General features: G+C 41.8%; 1 protein-coding gene across 1 annotated transcript; it reads left to right on the forward strand.

The window, feature by feature from the left end:
* The first annotated feature begins 722 nt into the window (after window positions 1–722).
* Window positions 723–15,023, forward strand: Vps8 (vacuolar protein sorting 8). Its single transcript, XM_074091076.1, has 9 exons — window positions 723–1,309; window positions 1,428–1,607; window positions 3,897–4,706; window positions 5,505–5,836; window positions 5,926–6,203; window positions 12,216–12,421; window positions 12,673–12,849; window positions 13,061–13,218; window positions 13,302–15,023. Exons 1-9 carry the CDS (start codon window positions 1,220–1,222, stop codon window positions 14,482–14,484), a joined length of 3,414 nt encoding a protein of 1,137 aa, XP_073947177.1. The 5' UTR covers window positions 723–1,219; the 3' UTR covers window positions 14,485–15,023.
* Window positions 15,024–18,356: the final 3,333 nt, after the last annotated feature.

An 18,356-nucleotide genomic window follows, 5' to 3' on the forward strand; every position in this document is an offset into this window, starting at 1 on the left:
CTTGCTCGTTTGCCATCCAGTCGAATAAAAAAAAAACGCGTTCCGTTTTAAGTGCTGAAAACATGAAAATTACAAGATAGGCTAAATTCAATAGTAAGTGAGTAACGTTTTATTACACGCGTGAAGAATTGTTTACAATCGTAATATTTTGAAAAATAGGTTGATTTGAAGCAGAGGGTGGTAGATAGGTAGAACGGAGGCGAAATAGGTAGATCTACCAAAAAGTTAGTCAATGAGCACAGATTATTAAATTTAATATTGATTGATACGGGCCTTATTATACTATGAAGTGCAAAATTTTAACTTCGTTCGTACCTTGCTGTCGAACTGAGTGTGTTTTCAGATTATCCGATCCGATATCGGATCATATTTCATACATTTTACTTGCCCCGATATCGTATCGGCGTCCGATACAGATATCGGATCGGATAATCTGAAAACGCTCTTACCCTTATATTTATTTAATACGAGAGTGAGAGGGACGGCATGATACGAACTTCGATTTTCAAATTTTGTAGTAGCTTTATGTGTAATTTAGACGAAGCTGTTTAGTAAAGAGCAAGCAAAGAGTATAAGTACCTTGTTTAGTGACACTCTTTGCCGGCTCGGATAATACCGACATGGAAATACCAACCTTGTTTTTCGTATATACGCCCATAGAAGCTCCTGTCAGTTTCTATGGGCGTGTACACAAAAAAACAGTGCCGGTAATTCCATGTCGATGTTATCCGAGCCGGGAAAGAGTGTCTGTCTCTATGTGTGATGGCATAGGGGCGGCGTTTTTGTTTTGACAATTTTGACAAATGAAATGATATGATGGGTGGGCGGTGGCACTCTTTTCCGGCCCGGATAACACCGACATGGAAATACCGGATTTGCTATTCGTGTACACGCCCATAGAAACTGACAGGAGCTTCTATGAGCGTGTATACGAAAAACAGGGCCGGTATTTGCATGTTGGTATTATCCGGGCCGGGAAAGTGTCACCCGATATGTTGTATGTATGTAGCAAACCAAATCAAACCTCCAGTTGATAATAACCCAAAGTTTTATTCAGTTCTTTCAAGTCGATGAAATCTAATCAAAATAAAGTTGACTCAAATAATTAAAGCTTAACGTAGATAATGTTGTGGAATAGATATATGTACCGTCATTTCTGATTAAATTCCTGTGGTATAATAAAACTTACTTAACATTCAGAATTTAATTCACGTTCAAAATGGATTTATTAAAAACACCCTCTGTTCAATCACTTCTGGACTCGGATCTGGAATCGGTGGAAAGTCTGCAGTATATGGATTTTGAAGAGGTAACCTATGTACATATATTGGTATATGGAATGTGTAGAATAATGTTGTTGCTTCTCAATATGAAGTCATGTTTTTTGTATAAGTAGGAGAACCTTATTCTTCTGTTTTTATTTACAGCTAGACGAAGTGGAATATGCCCTACCAGCTAGTGATGCACCCACACTGGCAGAGGTTCTGTCTGCTGACGACGAAGGTGAAGAAAAAATTCCATTTAAACCAGTTGAAGAGCCAACCAGTTGCTCGGCTGTGCAAGTTGACTTCCTACAGGCAGTTTCGCAACAAATAATACAAGCACAGGTGATTCGGCTTACCCCACTATTCAAATTTCAATAATAATCCAAAGTACAGTAGTGTCGATTATCCTAACTAATTGGGGGACGTGGGTGTTAGGAAAACCAGTTTTTTTTTCGGAAAATCGAGCTACCTTTTTGATCTTTGATTCAGCCATCCATATTTACGTACAGGTAAATGAAAACCATAATAGTTTATCGACTAACAGTTACTTGGAAGTGACATACGAGTACAATATCAAGTCGCGACAAGTGCGCGAGCATCGTAGCGCGGGAGGCGGGAGAGGCACGCGCGGGTCGAGTGGGCGTTGTAGTTCGGATAAGCGGTTGTTTGGTTGAGCGACGTTCAGACTTCGTACTTTTTGGGGTTCCTTAGCCTAAATGGCAAAAACGGAACCCTTATAATTTCGCCATGTCTGTTTGTCTGTCTGTCCGTCCGCGGCTTTTCTCAGGGACTCAGTGCTAGAAAGCTGTATTTTTGCACAAATGTATATATTAACTATGCCGACAAAATGGTACAATAAAATTATGGTATTGTTGGATAGGTCTTTTAAAATCAATAGGGGGTTGCTAAAACGATTTTTCGATTCAGTGATCTGTTTGTAATATATTCCACTTTAAAGTGCAAATTTTCATTAAAATCGAGCGTCCCCCCCCTCTAAAATCTAAACCGGTGGGTGGAAAAATTTGAAAAAATTCAGGATGGTAGTAAGTATATCAAACTTACAAGGAAAACTATAACGGTTAAGTTTTCTTGAGAATTATTAGTAGTTTAAGAGTAAATAGCAGCCTAAGGTATAAAATATTAAACTTGGAATATTCCGTACAAAATACGAAATCCTTAGAAAAATATTACTTATTTGTTTCGTAATGGCTACGGAACCGTATTTCGGGCGTGTCCGACAAGCTCTTGGCCGGTTTTTTTTTGCTAGTTTTGATCACCTAACAGAGGGCACTTATCAAAACTACCCAAAAAGTCGTCAACTCAATGAGTTAAATAAATACTTACACAATGGATTATTTGTGACTTTATATTGGTTAAGATGAGAATTGACAGAGACGGCTCAAGGCGTGGGCGAAGTGGGCCTAAGTGGCCTCGCGCCTCGAATGGTTCTTGAATTTTTTAGCCCCAAGGCATAATATATCAATGGCAAAGCGGAAACCTAATAACCGCCAAAATGCAAACTTTACACCAGAGCCAATAAACTTTTTGATTTTAAGAAAGAAATCATAAGTTCTTTATTTACCAATGGAAACATTTGAAATTTAGAATAAATGCATAACTTATAGATTACTTATGATTGGTTTTTTGGAGTCTTTTTGTATTTTTTTTTCAACAAATTTGTTACTTTTACGGGTCTCCCGTAAAACCATATCGAAAATACAAACTGAGACATGGAAAAACCAGAAAAAGAGACCAGCGCTGGGCATCAAACCCAGGTCCTAAGCAATCCGTGCTGCCTGCGATAACCCCTACACTAAATTTCACGAAATATTAAGCAAAAATTGCAGCGAAAAATAGCTTTTATGGCACAGAATTTAAACCATAATATTGTTTGGACAGATTCAAAAGAGTTATTATGGCGAATCTATACTTCAGAACCTTTGGTACCAAACCGATCCGGACGGAGTCGGATCGGAATCACTAGGCAGGCAGGCTTGCTACAAAACAAATCATCGCTCGCTCGCCTATAAAGCCAGCACGTATGTATGTATGGATTTAATTTGAAAATATCAACCAACAGAGAATTATTAGTAGTTTAAGAGTAAATGGCAGCCAAATTAAAATATACTTCATGGAATATTCCGTACAAAATACGAAATCCTTAGAAAAATATTACTTATTTTTTTCGTAATAGCTACGGAACCCTATTTCGGGTGGTTTTGTTATGAAGCCTTTATCACAAAAGGTAAGGTTCCTATTTGTATTAATCAAACACTTGCTCCGTCAAAATTTATTTTATTTCAAAAATGTTCAAAGTATAACATAACATTATCTATAGAAACAAACATTAGCTAGTTGGTCGCCTAGTACAGCGCCATCTAGCGAGTAATAAAGTAGTAGTAGTAGTAGTTGTAATAATTCGTTACATGCATGAAGTTGCTTAGTGAAACAAACGATAGTTAGTTTGAATCAAGTACAGCGACATCTAGCGGGAACACTATCTATTCTTATTTCCAGTGAAATGCTATTGAAGCATTTATTGGTTATATGCAGTCTTTACTGTAGTTTACTGGGACCTTAAAGAGTATCTTTTATCCGAGGAAAAGTAACAATAATTTTCTTTTATTTCAGGAAAGGTCATCAGCAGGTGCAGCTACTGCTCTTATTGTTGGTAGCAATGGGAAGACAACTGTAGGCACAGCCCATGGCCACATCCTATCATTCCATGACCAGACTTTAAGATGGGTTTGTGACTCAAACACAGATTGTGGTGCTGTGTCATGCTTAGCATACAATCAAGATAGCACGCGCCTTCTGACTGGTTATGCGAGGGGACTTATCTGTCAGTACGACAGCATACGGGGTTTAGTACTGAGACGCGTAACATTGGGAGGTGAAATTTGGGGTACTCTGCGAGTTACTTGGGCTGGGATGTCTGGACTCGCCCTGGATACGGGTGGGTCTGTGTGGCTGATCAAGTTTTCGCGGCCTTTAGGCGTGCGGTCAGCGCGGTCATCTTGTCTATTCTCGGGCGCCCGCGGGGAAGTGGTCGCTATGGCAGCCCGCGACGCTCGCGTCCTCGCGTTAGCGACTCTGTCACGTGTCATTATAGTGGCAGGGGGTCGCGCGGCGGGCGTTCGTCTAGGCGGCCCACCGGATACTCTACCTGTTTTAGCATGGAGTGACACTGATGACCGGATTTTAGTGTGTGGTCGAGCAAAAACTTTACAATGGCTGGCTGTCAGTGTTACTGGATCGTCTATTTTACTCCGACCAGTGCACCGCGTCGAGTTAAAGAGCTCACCGCTCTGGCTTGGCTGGCTGGGTGAAAATCTAGCAATCTTTGACGCAGACGAAAACCTGCGGCTTTGGGGCGATGACTATGAAAAACCATTGGATCTATCCCACATTGAACCAGTGTACGCGTCCGCTTTCTTTAAGGTTTGTATTAATTTAATACCCGTTGATTATCATCAGCCATTAATGGCCGACAGAAGCTTTGGCTTCGGCCGAACTTCGACGATTAAAGCACCTTCAAGTTTAGTATACCTATAATACCCAGAATAGAGCCGAGTGTTTGGCCGAAGGCAAATCTTTGCATACACAGGTATATGAAAGCCACTGACTGCACTCTTTTTTAGGGTTCCGTAGTCAACTAGGAACCCTTATAGTTTTGCCATGTCTGTCCGCGGGTAAGCTCAGAGACCGTTAGTACTAGAAAGCTGTAATTTGACATGAATATACATATCAGTCATGCCGACAAAGTAGACAATGGTGAATGGTTTACTATCAAATTTACAAGGAAAATTATAGCGGCTAAGATTGCTTGAGAATTATTAGTAGTTTAAGGGGCTGTTTCACCATCCATCGAATAGCGTTAACCGACGGTTAAATGTGATGCCGTCTCCGTCTATTCGAACAAAACAAATAGAGACGGCATCACACCTAACCGCCAGTTAACACTAATCAATGGATGGTCCTAAGAGTAAATAGCAGCCTAAGGTTTAAAATATACCTAAAGTTGGAAGATTCAGTACACAATACGAAATCCTTAGAATAATATTTGTTTTTTTCGTAATGGCTACGGAACCCTATCCTGGGCGTGTAAGACACGCTTTGGCCGGTTTTTAACACGCTTTTGTGAAAGTAATAAAGAAAGGGTGAACCTTGTAATCCATATTTTAGTTTGAAATTTAAAAGAAATGCTATGAAAGATTGATTGCCCTAATTTTGTTCTAGGGCCTCTGGACGGATGGCCGGGTCTCGCGCGCGATGTGCATGGCAGGAGGAAGCGCCCTGGGAGGTGCCTGCGTAGCGGAAGGGGCCCTTTCGTTGCTCGGTAGACGCGGAGTGGTCCGAGTGCGACCGCGGGACTTGCTCGCGAGGGCCCAAGCGTCCATGTCCTCTGGCCGGCACACCCAAGCTCTCAGACTGCTATGTTCGGCGCAGGGATCCGACGCAAAAGCGCTTGCTAATTCATTCATCATCAACATTTCCGAAAGGCCACACTTATTAAGCAACAAAGCGCTAGCAGACTTGGCCATAAAGTTATGTTTAAAATTCAATTTAAAGTAAGGAGCTTTCTCGTTCTTTAGAAATAATCTTTAAGTTTAATCTTTGTAAGTAGTCTAGTCTTTGTTTAGTCTTTGTTTTATTACAGTGATGAATTGTGGACTTGTCTGTGGGAGCAATGTGCCGGTGAGAAAATATTCGTCGAAGCTTTGGGTGAAGCGGCCGTTCGTGGGGAGCTGTACGAGGCGGCACCGTCGCCGGACTGCTCGCAGGAGCTCATCGAGCGGCTCGCGAGCGTGGACCCCAGCTTGGTGGAGCGCGTGGTCGCCTCGCTGCCGCTGACGTCGCTGGACCCGCATCGCGCGAGCGTCTTCACCAGGAACAAGGGCTTGTGGCGAGGAGTCGGCGCCATTGCAGCTGCTTTAGGTACAAATTAATAGTAGATTGTTGCACCAAGCAGAAAGTTTTTTATTATTGCACCGAGTGCCGATTTAAAAAGCACGAGGGCAATATAAATTACTTAATGCGAGGTGCATAATCTGCTTTTATTTTAACTATTACAGGAATAGTAGACAAAAAAAAAGCTCATTGCAAAGTTTAGGTAGTCATTTTTTTTTTCTAAAATGTATCATGGCACATACCTAGTCCCAAACTAAGCAAAGCTTGTACTATGGATACTAGGCGATGGATAAACATACTTATATTATGGATACTAGGCGGTGGATAAACATACTTATATTGATAAAATACATACTTAAATACATATTAAACATCCAAGACCCGAGAACAAACATTCGTATTATTCATACAAATATCTGCCCCGGCCGGGAATCGAACCCAGGACCTCAAGCTTCGTAGTCAGGTTCTCTAACCACTTGGCCATCCGGTTGTCAAAATTCATGTCAAGGTTCATTGACGATGACGCGTGCCGTGGTTCTTATTATAATGTCATTAATGGCTAATTTAGACAAAATTACGCGTCTTCGTGGATGGCACTAGATATAAATGCTAAATAGGAAAGAAATGTCCCTAGCACTCGATGATTCTATTTTTATAAGTTTACATTCGCGCTCTCAAAAAATGACCACGGGAAATTGGCAAGGATTCCGCCAATATGTTTTTTTTTTTAATTTTTTACTTTTTTTGGCAGTGTTAGTAGCCAGTGCCAGTAGCACATATTTTTACCCGCGATGCAGGCTAATTTTAAAGCAAAAATACTTGTGTTACCTCTTTGGTGGTGCAATAAAAACAAAAATCTAAAACAATGCAATAAAGGATTTTCATACATTTTTTCTGCTCTAGAGCAGAAAAGTCCCGCTTTGTGCTGGGTATTTAGTGCGGTTATGATGAAATTAAAGCATAGTTGGAAGAAAAATATTAAACTGTAGAATGCGGTTAGAGCTAGTTACTTAGTTAGTACCGAGTAATCGGAGGGAATTGCTACGAACAGGCTACAACAAACTTATGGCATTCACAATATACTCTCATAAGGAAAGGTAAAAAGTAGTCTAACTCTAACCTATCACTTAATAGCAAAGTATTTTTTCTAATGACGGTATTTTGAATTTTTCGCTGCACTCATGATTGTACTGTATAGTAGAATCAATTTTTCTGTTCCAAATTAAAAATAGCGCCCGCGTTGTAAAAATATATACATAATTTTTCTCATTTATAATTTGTTTGACTCTTTTAACTACTGTTATATTTAGATTAAGATTTCATGTACAAACTTTTTTTATGTAGGTAGCTGGATGTCTAGAAAAACACATAGACGACTTTTTGACCCGATATTCCCACGGGATACCTAGGGATAAAATGACGAAATTACAACCGCTGGGCTTAGAGGCATGAAATTTGGTATGGAGGTAGCTGGACCTCTGGAATAACACATAGGCTACTTTTATCCCGATATTCCTACGGGATAGGGATAAAATCTCGAAATAATAACCGCTGGGCTTAGAGTCACGAAATTTGGTATGTAGGTAGCTCGATGTCTAGAAACCCCACGGGATACCTAGGGATAAAATATTAAAATGTCGAAATTAGAACCGCTGGGCTTAGAGCCATGAAATTTGGTATGTAGGTAGCTGGACCTCAGGAATAACACATAGGCTACTTTTATCCCGATATTCCCACGGGATAGGGATAAAATCTCGAAATAATAACCGCTGGGCTTAGAGTCATGAAGTTTGGTACCTATGTAGGGTAAACCCTCCAGTGAATGAACCCCCCCCAGTGAATGAACAAAATCACGTTTTTTGTCTAAAATAAGCAATATAGCCATTTCCACCAACTGTCGTATTTTTTTTCTTACCGGCAACTCGATTTCCTATGCAATGGCAACAATCGGTAAATTTATTTTCGACCAATTTCAACATGGCAGGCGTTTGAAGTTCACGTATTTCTGCTTTTGAAGTTTTGTATGGAAAAATTAGATCCCAAGTAAGAACAGTGCATGTTTGGAGTAACATTTGAACTGCTTATTTCATGTATACCACTATAAAGTTTAGCTATTGGTTAGATTAAGAGTTAAATCTTCTATAATTGTACTCTTTAGTGGCTTATTTTGCGGTTAAGTTGATATTTTTAGGTGTTCCATTACTGGCTTATCAAATGTTCTAAAACCAGTAAATGAACAGTCTGTTCATTTACTGGTGTCTGCTCAATATAGTTTTTTTCCTAAAATTAAATGTTAACGTAATCGTATTAAGGTTGTGTTTTCAGATTATGCATAGAAAACGATTCTGTTTCTTTGAACTAGTATTGGGACACTACGTGTTCATTCATAGGAATGAAAAATCTAGTAAATGGACTATAGAAATTTGGCTTTGTTCATTTACTAGATACCTACTAACCCTATGTATGAACAACGTAGGTAACGATGGACGTGATCGAAATGCACGATAGTTTTACTTCCTAAATTGGACTTCTTAATAATATTAGATTGTACAACAAGAGCATAAAACAAGCCATTTTACCCAAGACGTTCATATAGTCACCCGAGCCGGTACAACGAGGGTGGATAGACACGTCGAGGAGAAAATGGGGATTGCGAGGAAAGGAAATAGGAACAGTTAAAACAATTGTTCAGTTAATGTGTACCTTTTATTTGTCATGAATTACTATATAATTATATATTTTTTGTTTTATTGATTTATTTTGATCGATTTTTATTTTTATATAAATTAAAAATGATTAAAAAATGATGTAGATTTTGCTTGTAGTAAGTTGCTTATTGTTATTAGCCACAATCTATAATTAAAAATTGGGTTGTTAAGATTTTTTGTCCCAAATGATGATACTTTTAACTAATTAGAGACTGATTACAGACTGATTAGAATACGAGTATCAATAGAGTTTAATGTTTGTTATTTATTAAGTTTTATTATAAAGCTCGGATTATCGTCACTGAAAAAATCTCGTACTTATCTAAAATCAATATGTCAACAAAATTGAACCTTGATATAACGTCTATAAAGTTCACTCGGAAAAATTATGTATTTTGAGCTACGAGTTTTTAAATAAAGTAAATTAATCAAGATATTAAGGTGCTTAATTTGTACCTACTTTAATAGAATTATATATGTATTTTTGTAATACATAAACATAATTGGAATACTGAAGGTGCTGTACCTACCTCAAGATTTTACCTTAAGATTTTTTTTTTTTTTAGAGACCATCAGTGGTGTAGCGGTATAGCACGCGGTACGGATTACCGAGGACCTGGGTTCGATTCCCAGTGATGGTCTTATTTTTCTGTGCATCTATATTTCAGTTTGTATTTTCAATTTCGGTTTTACGGGATGACCGTAAAAGTAAAAATTTGGAATTGAAATAAAAAATACAAAAATATTCCAAAAAACCAATCAAGATTTTATATAATAATAACTGAAGAAGAAGACTTTGTTGTATGTTAAAAATGCTTTTCTAAATGTTGATTAAAACTATCTAAATAATGTTCATTCACTGGGTTTTACTCTGTTCATTCATTAAATTTTTCGTTCATTTACTAGGTTTTTGGGTACTTTTTTATAAATTCTTCTATAACTCAAAAACTATACACGTAATAAAAAATCGCAGAAATTAAATTCTTGTTAATTAAATAACGATTCATTAAATTACATAAAACCATTACAATAATTAATAAGTACAGAGTAGTGATTTTTCAAAGTAGAAAAGTTTCTTAAGTGTTCATTCACTGGAGGTTTTACCCTATATAGGTAGGGAGCTGGACGTCTAGAATAACACATACGCTACTTTTAATCCCGATATTCCCACGGGATAGTTTTGTAACTAAGGGACCCCATACATATTATTATTATTATTATTTTGTAATTTTTTCTTTAATTGTATACTGTAGTTAGTAAGTATTTTATTTTTAATTATTTTATTTTGAAAAAATGTCTGCCAAGTTTCTTGCGGCGCATTCTTCTTGGCAATGATGGTCTATCCGAAAGCGCTGGTAGTTTTAAAAAATTGGTCAAGTGCGAGTCGGACTCGTACATGAAGGGTTCCGTTAACAGTTCAGTAAAAGTTTTTCTTAAAATTCTTCTAATATAAGTTTTTTTTTTGCTGATTGTACTTTATGTCCCTGGTTACCAAAGTACTCGTCAAGACGACAAACGAGTCCAAACTCGATGCGGTCGTGGCGTTTATCACAGAGTTCATATGGTCACCCGCTAGCTTTATCATCAGATCAACTCCTTGTTATAATAATATTTGTTGGATAGTCTACGCCCACTTTATTATTATTGCTGTCTATGACACAGAGGTTTGTATCCTCTCCCCTTTCTGGTTCGACTGCCATTGTGCGAGCACATATTCTTTTTTGAACTCTGACCATTGACTCTTGTAATTATGTACTTGTATCGTTCTTCCTGACGACTTGTAATTCATTTAATGTGGATTCAATAGAGCTACAAAGATTTCGGTGTATCAATTAAATTCAGTTGCTGCAAGCATACCACTCCACTATAATTGCATTGCCATCGGATTGCATTGTCATCGGATTTATACATGCGTGAAAAATTTCAGCTCAATCGGTTGAAGATATCCACTTCAAATTTGAGTTGAAAGATTCCATTTACATTAGGTACACTACAAATAAATATAATGCTTGTAATAAGTTTTCTTAAAAAAATCATTTTTAATACAAGCTTTTTTTGCCGAATGTACATTTTGTTGACTGTACTTGCACTGTCGTCTAAACTACATATCTGTACCAAATTTCAAGTCGGTACTATTAACTATTGAGGAATTCCCTCCTGCAGAGACGATCCTGGCAGGACCACCAAGATGTCACTACCAGATTATTGTATTTTCACCAAATTTACATAAGTATGCAAAATTTCAAGTCGATCGGACCACTGGAAGTGGGTCAAATTTAGCTTCTAAGATTTGAGCAAACAAACAATAAATAAATAAATAAACAAACAGGGCAAGCTAAGGAAAAGCTTCTAAAAATATCGCCAAAATGTAAGCACTTGTGCAAGTATTTCGAATAAAAAACAATCCTCTTTGGTTTCTGGTCTGGCTGTTTGCTTCTGAAGCCATTGCGCGCAAGTTGCCGCGCGCGGCTAAAAAAAATTATCTGTCAACTCTGTTCATTCGCGGGAAATTCGGCGGACTTCGTATGTTGTGTAATTAAATAATACGAAGCTCGACTAGTGTGAATAAATTTTAAACTGTATTTTACACCTTGTAAATAGTGTTAAATACTTAGGGGCTGTTTCACCATCCATTGGTTAGTGTTAACTGGCGGTTAGGTGTGATGCCGTCTCCGTCTATTCGAACAAAACAAATAAAGACGACGTCACACCTAACCGCCAGTTAACACTAATCAATGGATGGTGAAACAGCCCCTTAGTATGATTTTTTGAGTGTAAAAAAACAATAGGTAAACTTAGTGATTAATACGGTGTGGATTTGGCCAGCGCTTTAACAAGGTTGGCTTCATTGAGGTTTGTAGTTCATGAATTACTTTATTAATTTTGCACAAAAACGAATAAACCACACAATCAGACAGTCACTATAATATACTATCGAAGCTGTTATAAAACATCATTAAAATTGCAAACTTAAAGGTAAATGTTCAAACGACATAGCTACCCGTTGCTAGGCGACTCGCAACCAAAAAACGCTGAAAAAAAACACATTTCTTGTATGACGACCCCCTTTAATTTGTAACTTTATTTTATTTTTAGTATTTGTTGTTATAGCGGCCACAGTAATACATCTGTGAAAATTTCAAGTGCCTAACTTTTACGGTTTCAGAGATAGAGCCCTGTGACAGACGGACAGACAGAGAGACAGACAGCGGAGTCTCAGTAATAGGGTCCCGTTAGCACCCTTCGGGTACCGAGACCTAAAAATGAAAGAATTGAAACATAAAAATAGTCCACTGAATACTTGTCGATTATATATGTGATGATTTATCAGGAGGGTCAAGCGGGGCGATGCGCGAGCTGGTGTTGTACGTGGACGAGGCGTGTCGCGGCGGCGCAGAGTGCGCGTGCGCGGGCAGCGCGCTGCTGCTGGCCGCCGCCGACGCGCTGGCGGGACGCGGCGCCGCCGGCCGCCCGCTGCCGCCGCACGCGCAGCCCTCCGCGCGCCACGACGCGCTGCACGCGTTGCTGGCGCCCGCGGTCAGTGCCCCACACGCTGTATAGTACACGCGCTGTAGTACCGTATAGTGCACTGTATAGTACACGTACCATCGCGCCTACATCCTGGCAGGGTCGCCATGTGATGCTACAATAATTGTAGCAGAGAAACAAAAGGTGTATTTTACACTGCAACTGGATTTTTATTCGAGAGTGAACGCTATGTATGCTAGTAGTATTAGATTAGTTATGTGAGTTGTGTTGCAGGAGGCGGGCGGTGGCGGTGGGGGGAGTGGGGGGGCGGGGGCGGCGCGCGCTCGCCGCTGCTGGCGCTGGCGGCGCACGACGCGCGCGCGTGCGTGCGGCTGCTGGAGCAGAGCGCGCGCGAGCCGCCGTTCGCGGGCCCGCTCGGCAAGCAGAACCGGCTGCGCGTCGCGCGGGCGCTGCTGCACCTCGCGCCCTCCTTGCAGGTCTCTAACTATCCTACATACATAATTAGTCCGTACCTAAGTTAGATTCAGGGATTGGGTAGAATGGATAGAAAAAGCCTTTAACCGGCTTAATTGTTCATTGAATGACCCAAATTACTTGCTTACCCTATCAAATTGATATCCCATTCGTTTTACGTAGCTGCAGTATTTAAATTGAAGACTCATCTTACATCGTTATCGTATTTTACAGGAAGCGGAAGAGCGCGCCGAAATTTTAGAATTTGTCTCCGGTCAGTTGAGTGCTGGCGCCCTGCCCGGGGACCGCGAGCTGCTGGCCAGCGCCCAGCAGCTGGCCGCCGCCACGCCCGGGGAGCGCGCCGACCGCGCCTGGCTCGCGCTACTGCTGCGCGCGCCCGCCACGCCCGCCGTCTCGCTCGCGCCCGCGTCGCCCGCCGTCCCGCTCGCGCCCGCCCCTGCGCCCGCCCCCGCCCCGCCCCCGCGCCGCGCGACCGCCTCGCCGCGCACCGCGACGCCGCCGCCGCCGCCACGCGCCCGCGCGTGCTCTGGCGACTCGACGTCCTCCTCGACAACCATAACGAAGCCCTCGCACAATTTTTCCAAATAGAGAACCCCTCGGACGCCGACATCGACGAACTGTTCGAGTACCTCCGCTCCAGGATCGAAGCGGACGGGTCCGGCGCGAGGAAGCAGTTCGAGGGCCACCTGGCGGCGCTCGTCGAGCTGCGGCCGAGCGCGACCGCCGCGCTCGTGGACGACCAGCTGGCGGAGCAGGTCGCCGCGCTGCTGCGCCACAGCGACAGCCGCCGCGCTCACGAGTTCGCCGAGTGCCTGCTCGAAGCGGGGAAGCTGCGGGGGGAGGCGGCGACGGCCTTCTTTCGAAACTTATGCATCTCGCGACCGACCGACGCGAGTGACTTTCTAGAAAAAAACCCAGGAGTTCTGCGGCCGGAGGAAGCGCTCGCGATCGTCAGGGAGACTGGCGCACGCGACGCGGAGCCGGCGTGCCTCGAGGCGACGGGCGACCCCGAGGCGGCGCTGGATGCGCTGCTGGCGCTGACGGCGGCCGCGGCGCCCGAGGCGGCGGCGCGGCTCGTGCGGCGCGCCTGCGAGCTGTGCGCGCGCGTGGCGCCCGGCGTGCCCGCGGAGGCGGCGGCCGGCATGTGGGCGCGCCTGCTGCGCCGCGCCGACGCGCCGCCGGCCGCGCTGCTGCTGGAGGCGGCGGCGTACCTGCCCAGCGCGCAGCTGGCCGAGCGCGTGTGCGGCGCGCCGCGCGTGGCGCTGGGCGTGCTGGGCGCGGCGCGCGGCCGGCGCGGCGCCTGGGCGTGCGCGGCGCGCGTGGCGGCGCGCGAGGCGCACGAGGCGCTGGCGCGCGCGCTGCGGGCGGCTCGCCGCGGGCTGCCGGTGCGCGGCCGCTGCGCGCGCTGCGACGCGGCGCTGGCGGCGAGCGGCAGTGCGTGCCGCACCACGCACTGCGCGCGCGCCGTGCACGCCGAGTGCGGCGCGGGCGCGGCCTGCGCGCTGTGCGGCGCGCGGCTGCCGGACGCGGTGCTGGCGCTGCCGCCGCTAGCGCCGCGCCCGCCGCACGCCGCGCCGCAGGACCACGTGCTGCAGCTGGTGGCCCCGCCTAGACCCGATTTGGAAGGCATCGTTTGAAGAGACGACGATCGAGTCTTTACAAGATTCAAATTCAAAATTCAAAATTCAAATGATTTATTCAGTAAATAGGCCGCAATGGGCACTTTTACACGTCATTTTTTTAAACTACCAGCGCTTTCGGAAAGACCATCATTGCCAAGAAGAATGCGCCGCAAGAAACTTGGCAGAAAGTCATTTTTTCATAAAAATATAATTACAAATAAAATACTTAAAAACTATATTATACAATTAAAGAAAAAAAAATACAAAAAATAATAATAACAAGAGGCACAGAAGACGTTGGAAATCGACGAGATAGCAGAATATTGCCCGCCACATTACAAAATCTAGAATTTCTCTATGATGTAAATAAGCTTAGCGTATGGTGTGAGTGCTACAGCATTTAATAATTCCACGTAACTGAACGTAGCAAATGTGTTCTCTCGTGTTTTTGATAAACTATTACGAGAAAAACCTAGCTTTAAGAATAATCCCCATAAGAAGCGCTAAATAAATGTACCAAATTATATAACAAAATAAGAGTTCGTGCAATATTATCTACGAGCTTTTATTACGTTTCACCCATAGACTTTAATCAAATTTTACCTATTTCCAATTGTCTGATGACGTGAAATTTGGCATATTAATCCAATACCCAATGCGGGTAAGTAACTTGTTTTTAGGATTAACCTGTCCTTTACCGCTGACGCTATATGCGACGACGTCAATGATGTCTTTACTTCTGAATCTTAGATCCCATATTTAGTTTTAGTTAAAGCTTCCAATGGCCTCGGTCTTATCAGACTAATATGCTGTTTACAGCAGCTCGGCCTTTAGGGCGAGCCCTGGTTACGTAAGTGACCTGATTTGTATATTGTTGGAAGGTCATCATCAGCCGGAAGAAAACCACTGCTTAACAAGCCTCCCCCTTAGAACGCCACAATAAACGACAACCCGCCACTTGCATCCACCGGTTGCCCGCAATACTCACGAAGTTCATCAGTCCATCTAGTGGGAGGCCTGCCAACGCTTCGCCTTCCGATTCGCGGTCGCCACTCGAGATTTTTTTTCCTTTAACGGTTATCTGTTCTTTGAGCGATATGGCCTGCCCATTGCCACTTCATTCAACTTGCATATTTTTACAGCTATGTCGGTAACTTTAGTTCTTCGACGAATTTCCGTATTCCGAACTCTATCGCGCAAAAAAACTCCGAACATGGCTCTCTCCATAGATCAAAGGCCAGGTCATCAGTCATCACTCAACACACACTGGTCGAAGACGCTGCAGGGCTACTATGAAATTAGAAAATCGAAGTTCGTATCGTACCGTCCCGCCGACGCTTATATTATTTAATACGAGTGAGAGGGATGGTACGATACGAACTTCGATTTTCGAATTTCGTAGTAGCCCTGCAGTCTTCAGGCACTGCAAAATATTGGACGAGAAGAAATCTCGAAGTTTGCCAAACGCTTCCCATCCGAGTTGGATTCTTCGGGCGACCTCTTTGTTGAAGTTGGACCTGCCCAATTGGACAATTTTTTCAAAGTAAACATAGTGGTCAACTTCGAGTGTATCGGTCCCGACGATAACCGGCACGGGTGAGACGTGGACATTTGACATGATTTAGTCTTGTCCATGTTTATTTTAAGACCCGCCTATTGGGCGACGATACTGAGCCTTACTGAAGTCACAGCATAGATAGTATTGAGCTCCTCCAGTGACTCCGCCATAATGACTACATCTACTTATATCACTATGAATCCTACTAATATTATAAATGTGAAAGTTTGTGAGCGGCTTGACGGATTTGGATGAAATTTGGCAAAAAGTTGGTTTATAACCTGGATTAACACATAGGCTACTTTTTATCCCGATGTTCCCACGGGATAGGGATAAAATCTCGAAACAACAACCGGTGGGCTTAGAGTCATGAAATTTGACACGATTGTTTTTAATGTAACGTCAATGAAAACCACGATTAAATTTTCAGGAATTCCCACGGGAATTTTTTTAAATCCGGAAATTTCAGTTCAGCTGCTGGATCTAATGATTTACGTGTGCGAAGCCGCGGGTAGGTAAACACTAGTAAATAATAAGTCAGGAACAGGAATTGTAACTGCGAAAAAAGGCCTTCCGTGAACACGTTTACTAGGAAGTAGGCGGAGCTTAAAAGCGTGTTTTGACATCTGACATTGCATCACGCGAGCAAACCAATCTCTGCTTTCTTTCAGAATTTCAACCAATCAACAAGCACGTCTATTTGCAACCTCGAAAATGATTTGAATTTGAATTATAAGTCGTTTTGATTTCAGCAAAACGACTAAAAGGAAGGTGAAGAGGATGATGTTGGAAGATAAGGGGTCAAAATAGGAATAAGCAGCAGAATTTTATGATAAATTTGACCTACAAGAAGATTTAAATGAAAACTACCAACTCGACGTTATGAACTATTTATTGATAGAACTATTCCGAATTGAAACATCAATTAGGTACATCGGACATAACACAAGTACATAGTAAACAATAGCACTCGAAAATAAAACAAGGATAAAATCACAAAATAGCGAAATTCTCAGAACTCGCGAACTACACTGATAAGTGATAAAGTAAGATCAAATACAGCGATAGTGAACTGTAAGGACTATAGAACTGTAAAACTTACTCTTAGATTGAAGTCGACGGTCAATTTATAAACTGTCATGGGTCATGAGCATATCTACAAGTGTAGGTACAACGGATGATAACAAAAGGTGTGAACGGAATGTATCCCGCGAATTCTTACGTCGATTTATCCAAGACTATATTATTAATAATTTTTGTCATATTGCATTACCCGGACCTAGAAAACTGGAACGGTTACTTTGCATTTTGTTGAAGTTATATATTATTAGGGTTTAAAAGAATATTTCTAGACATAATTACAACGAAATATATGCAAAAAAGCCACTTTATATTTACAGGTGACGTGTACAGCAATATACAAGCAAAATTACTTCAGAGTAGTATGGATTTTAGTAACAAAACAACTTTTTTGCACTTACATCACATCACTTAACATAGTTGACTCAACAATGATATCAAGTCTTCTCAAAGGTAAGAAAAGAAATTAGAAGTTGCACTACACAATGTAACACTATTCATTAAGTAATAGATCATTTCGATAATGTACCTCAATATCCATAGAACAAACACACAAATACATGCAATTGCCTACTCTTACAATACATATTTTCCATAAACGTCGCCGTCGTAATACCACATACATAGTCTTTCGTCACATAATAACAACTACTTGCACCTAAAATAAAGCAAAGTGAACTTTTTATATTTGGTTTGCGTTTCGTGATATTTTGAACATTAGTAAACCTGTGTAATATATGAATACCTATTAAAATGTTTTATGTATGATTATACAACCTATCTAAACGTCATATTACTCACAGGTACAACTTCTTGATGATTATCAAGAAGTTGTACCTGTGAGTAATATAACGTTTAGATAGGTAGACAACTACGAAACTCGTTTAGAAAATGAACCAATCCTAGTCCTATGACTTCATCTAATTTTTGGCACTAAAATATTGTTCCTTAAATAAAACAAAATGCAAATCGGTCTTGTGATGCCTCTTTCTTAATATTATAACTAAGCCACAAAATAAAATTTTAGGTTATAATCATGTTACTTAGTCAATTAAGGATCGTTTCACTTTGAAAACCTTTATTTCACAAGCCTTTGACAAAAACCCTACAGTACAAACGCTATACTACCACATGGTGGGCGAAAGTATCTCTCTTATGCGTAGTTGCGTCGTTTTGTTTGCGGGCATAGATATACGGGAGCCACTCATCATTTTTGAGTACAGTCCATTTCAAAATTAGGTGTTACTAT

The sequence above is a fragment of the Choristoneura fumiferana genome, chromosome 8 (genome assembly GCF_025370935.1).
Source record: "Choristoneura fumiferana chromosome 8, NRCan_CFum_1, whole genome shotgun sequence".
Lineage (NCBI taxonomy): Eukaryota > Metazoa > Arthropoda > Insecta > Lepidoptera > Tortricidae > Choristoneura > Choristoneura fumiferana.

Coding starts and splice junctions, on each gene's coding strand:
- Vps8 (XM_074091076.1), top strand. CDS start 1,220: ATGGATTTATTAAAAACACCCTCTGTTCAATCACTTCTGGACTCGGAT. Junction 1,310..1,427: donor AGTATATGGATTTTGAAGAG/GTAACCTATGTA, acceptor TTTTATTTACAG/CTAGACGAAGTGGAATATGC. Junction 1,608..3,896: donor AACAAATAATACAAGCACAG/GTGATTCGGCTT, acceptor CTTTTATTTCAG/GAAAGGTCATCAGCAGGTGC.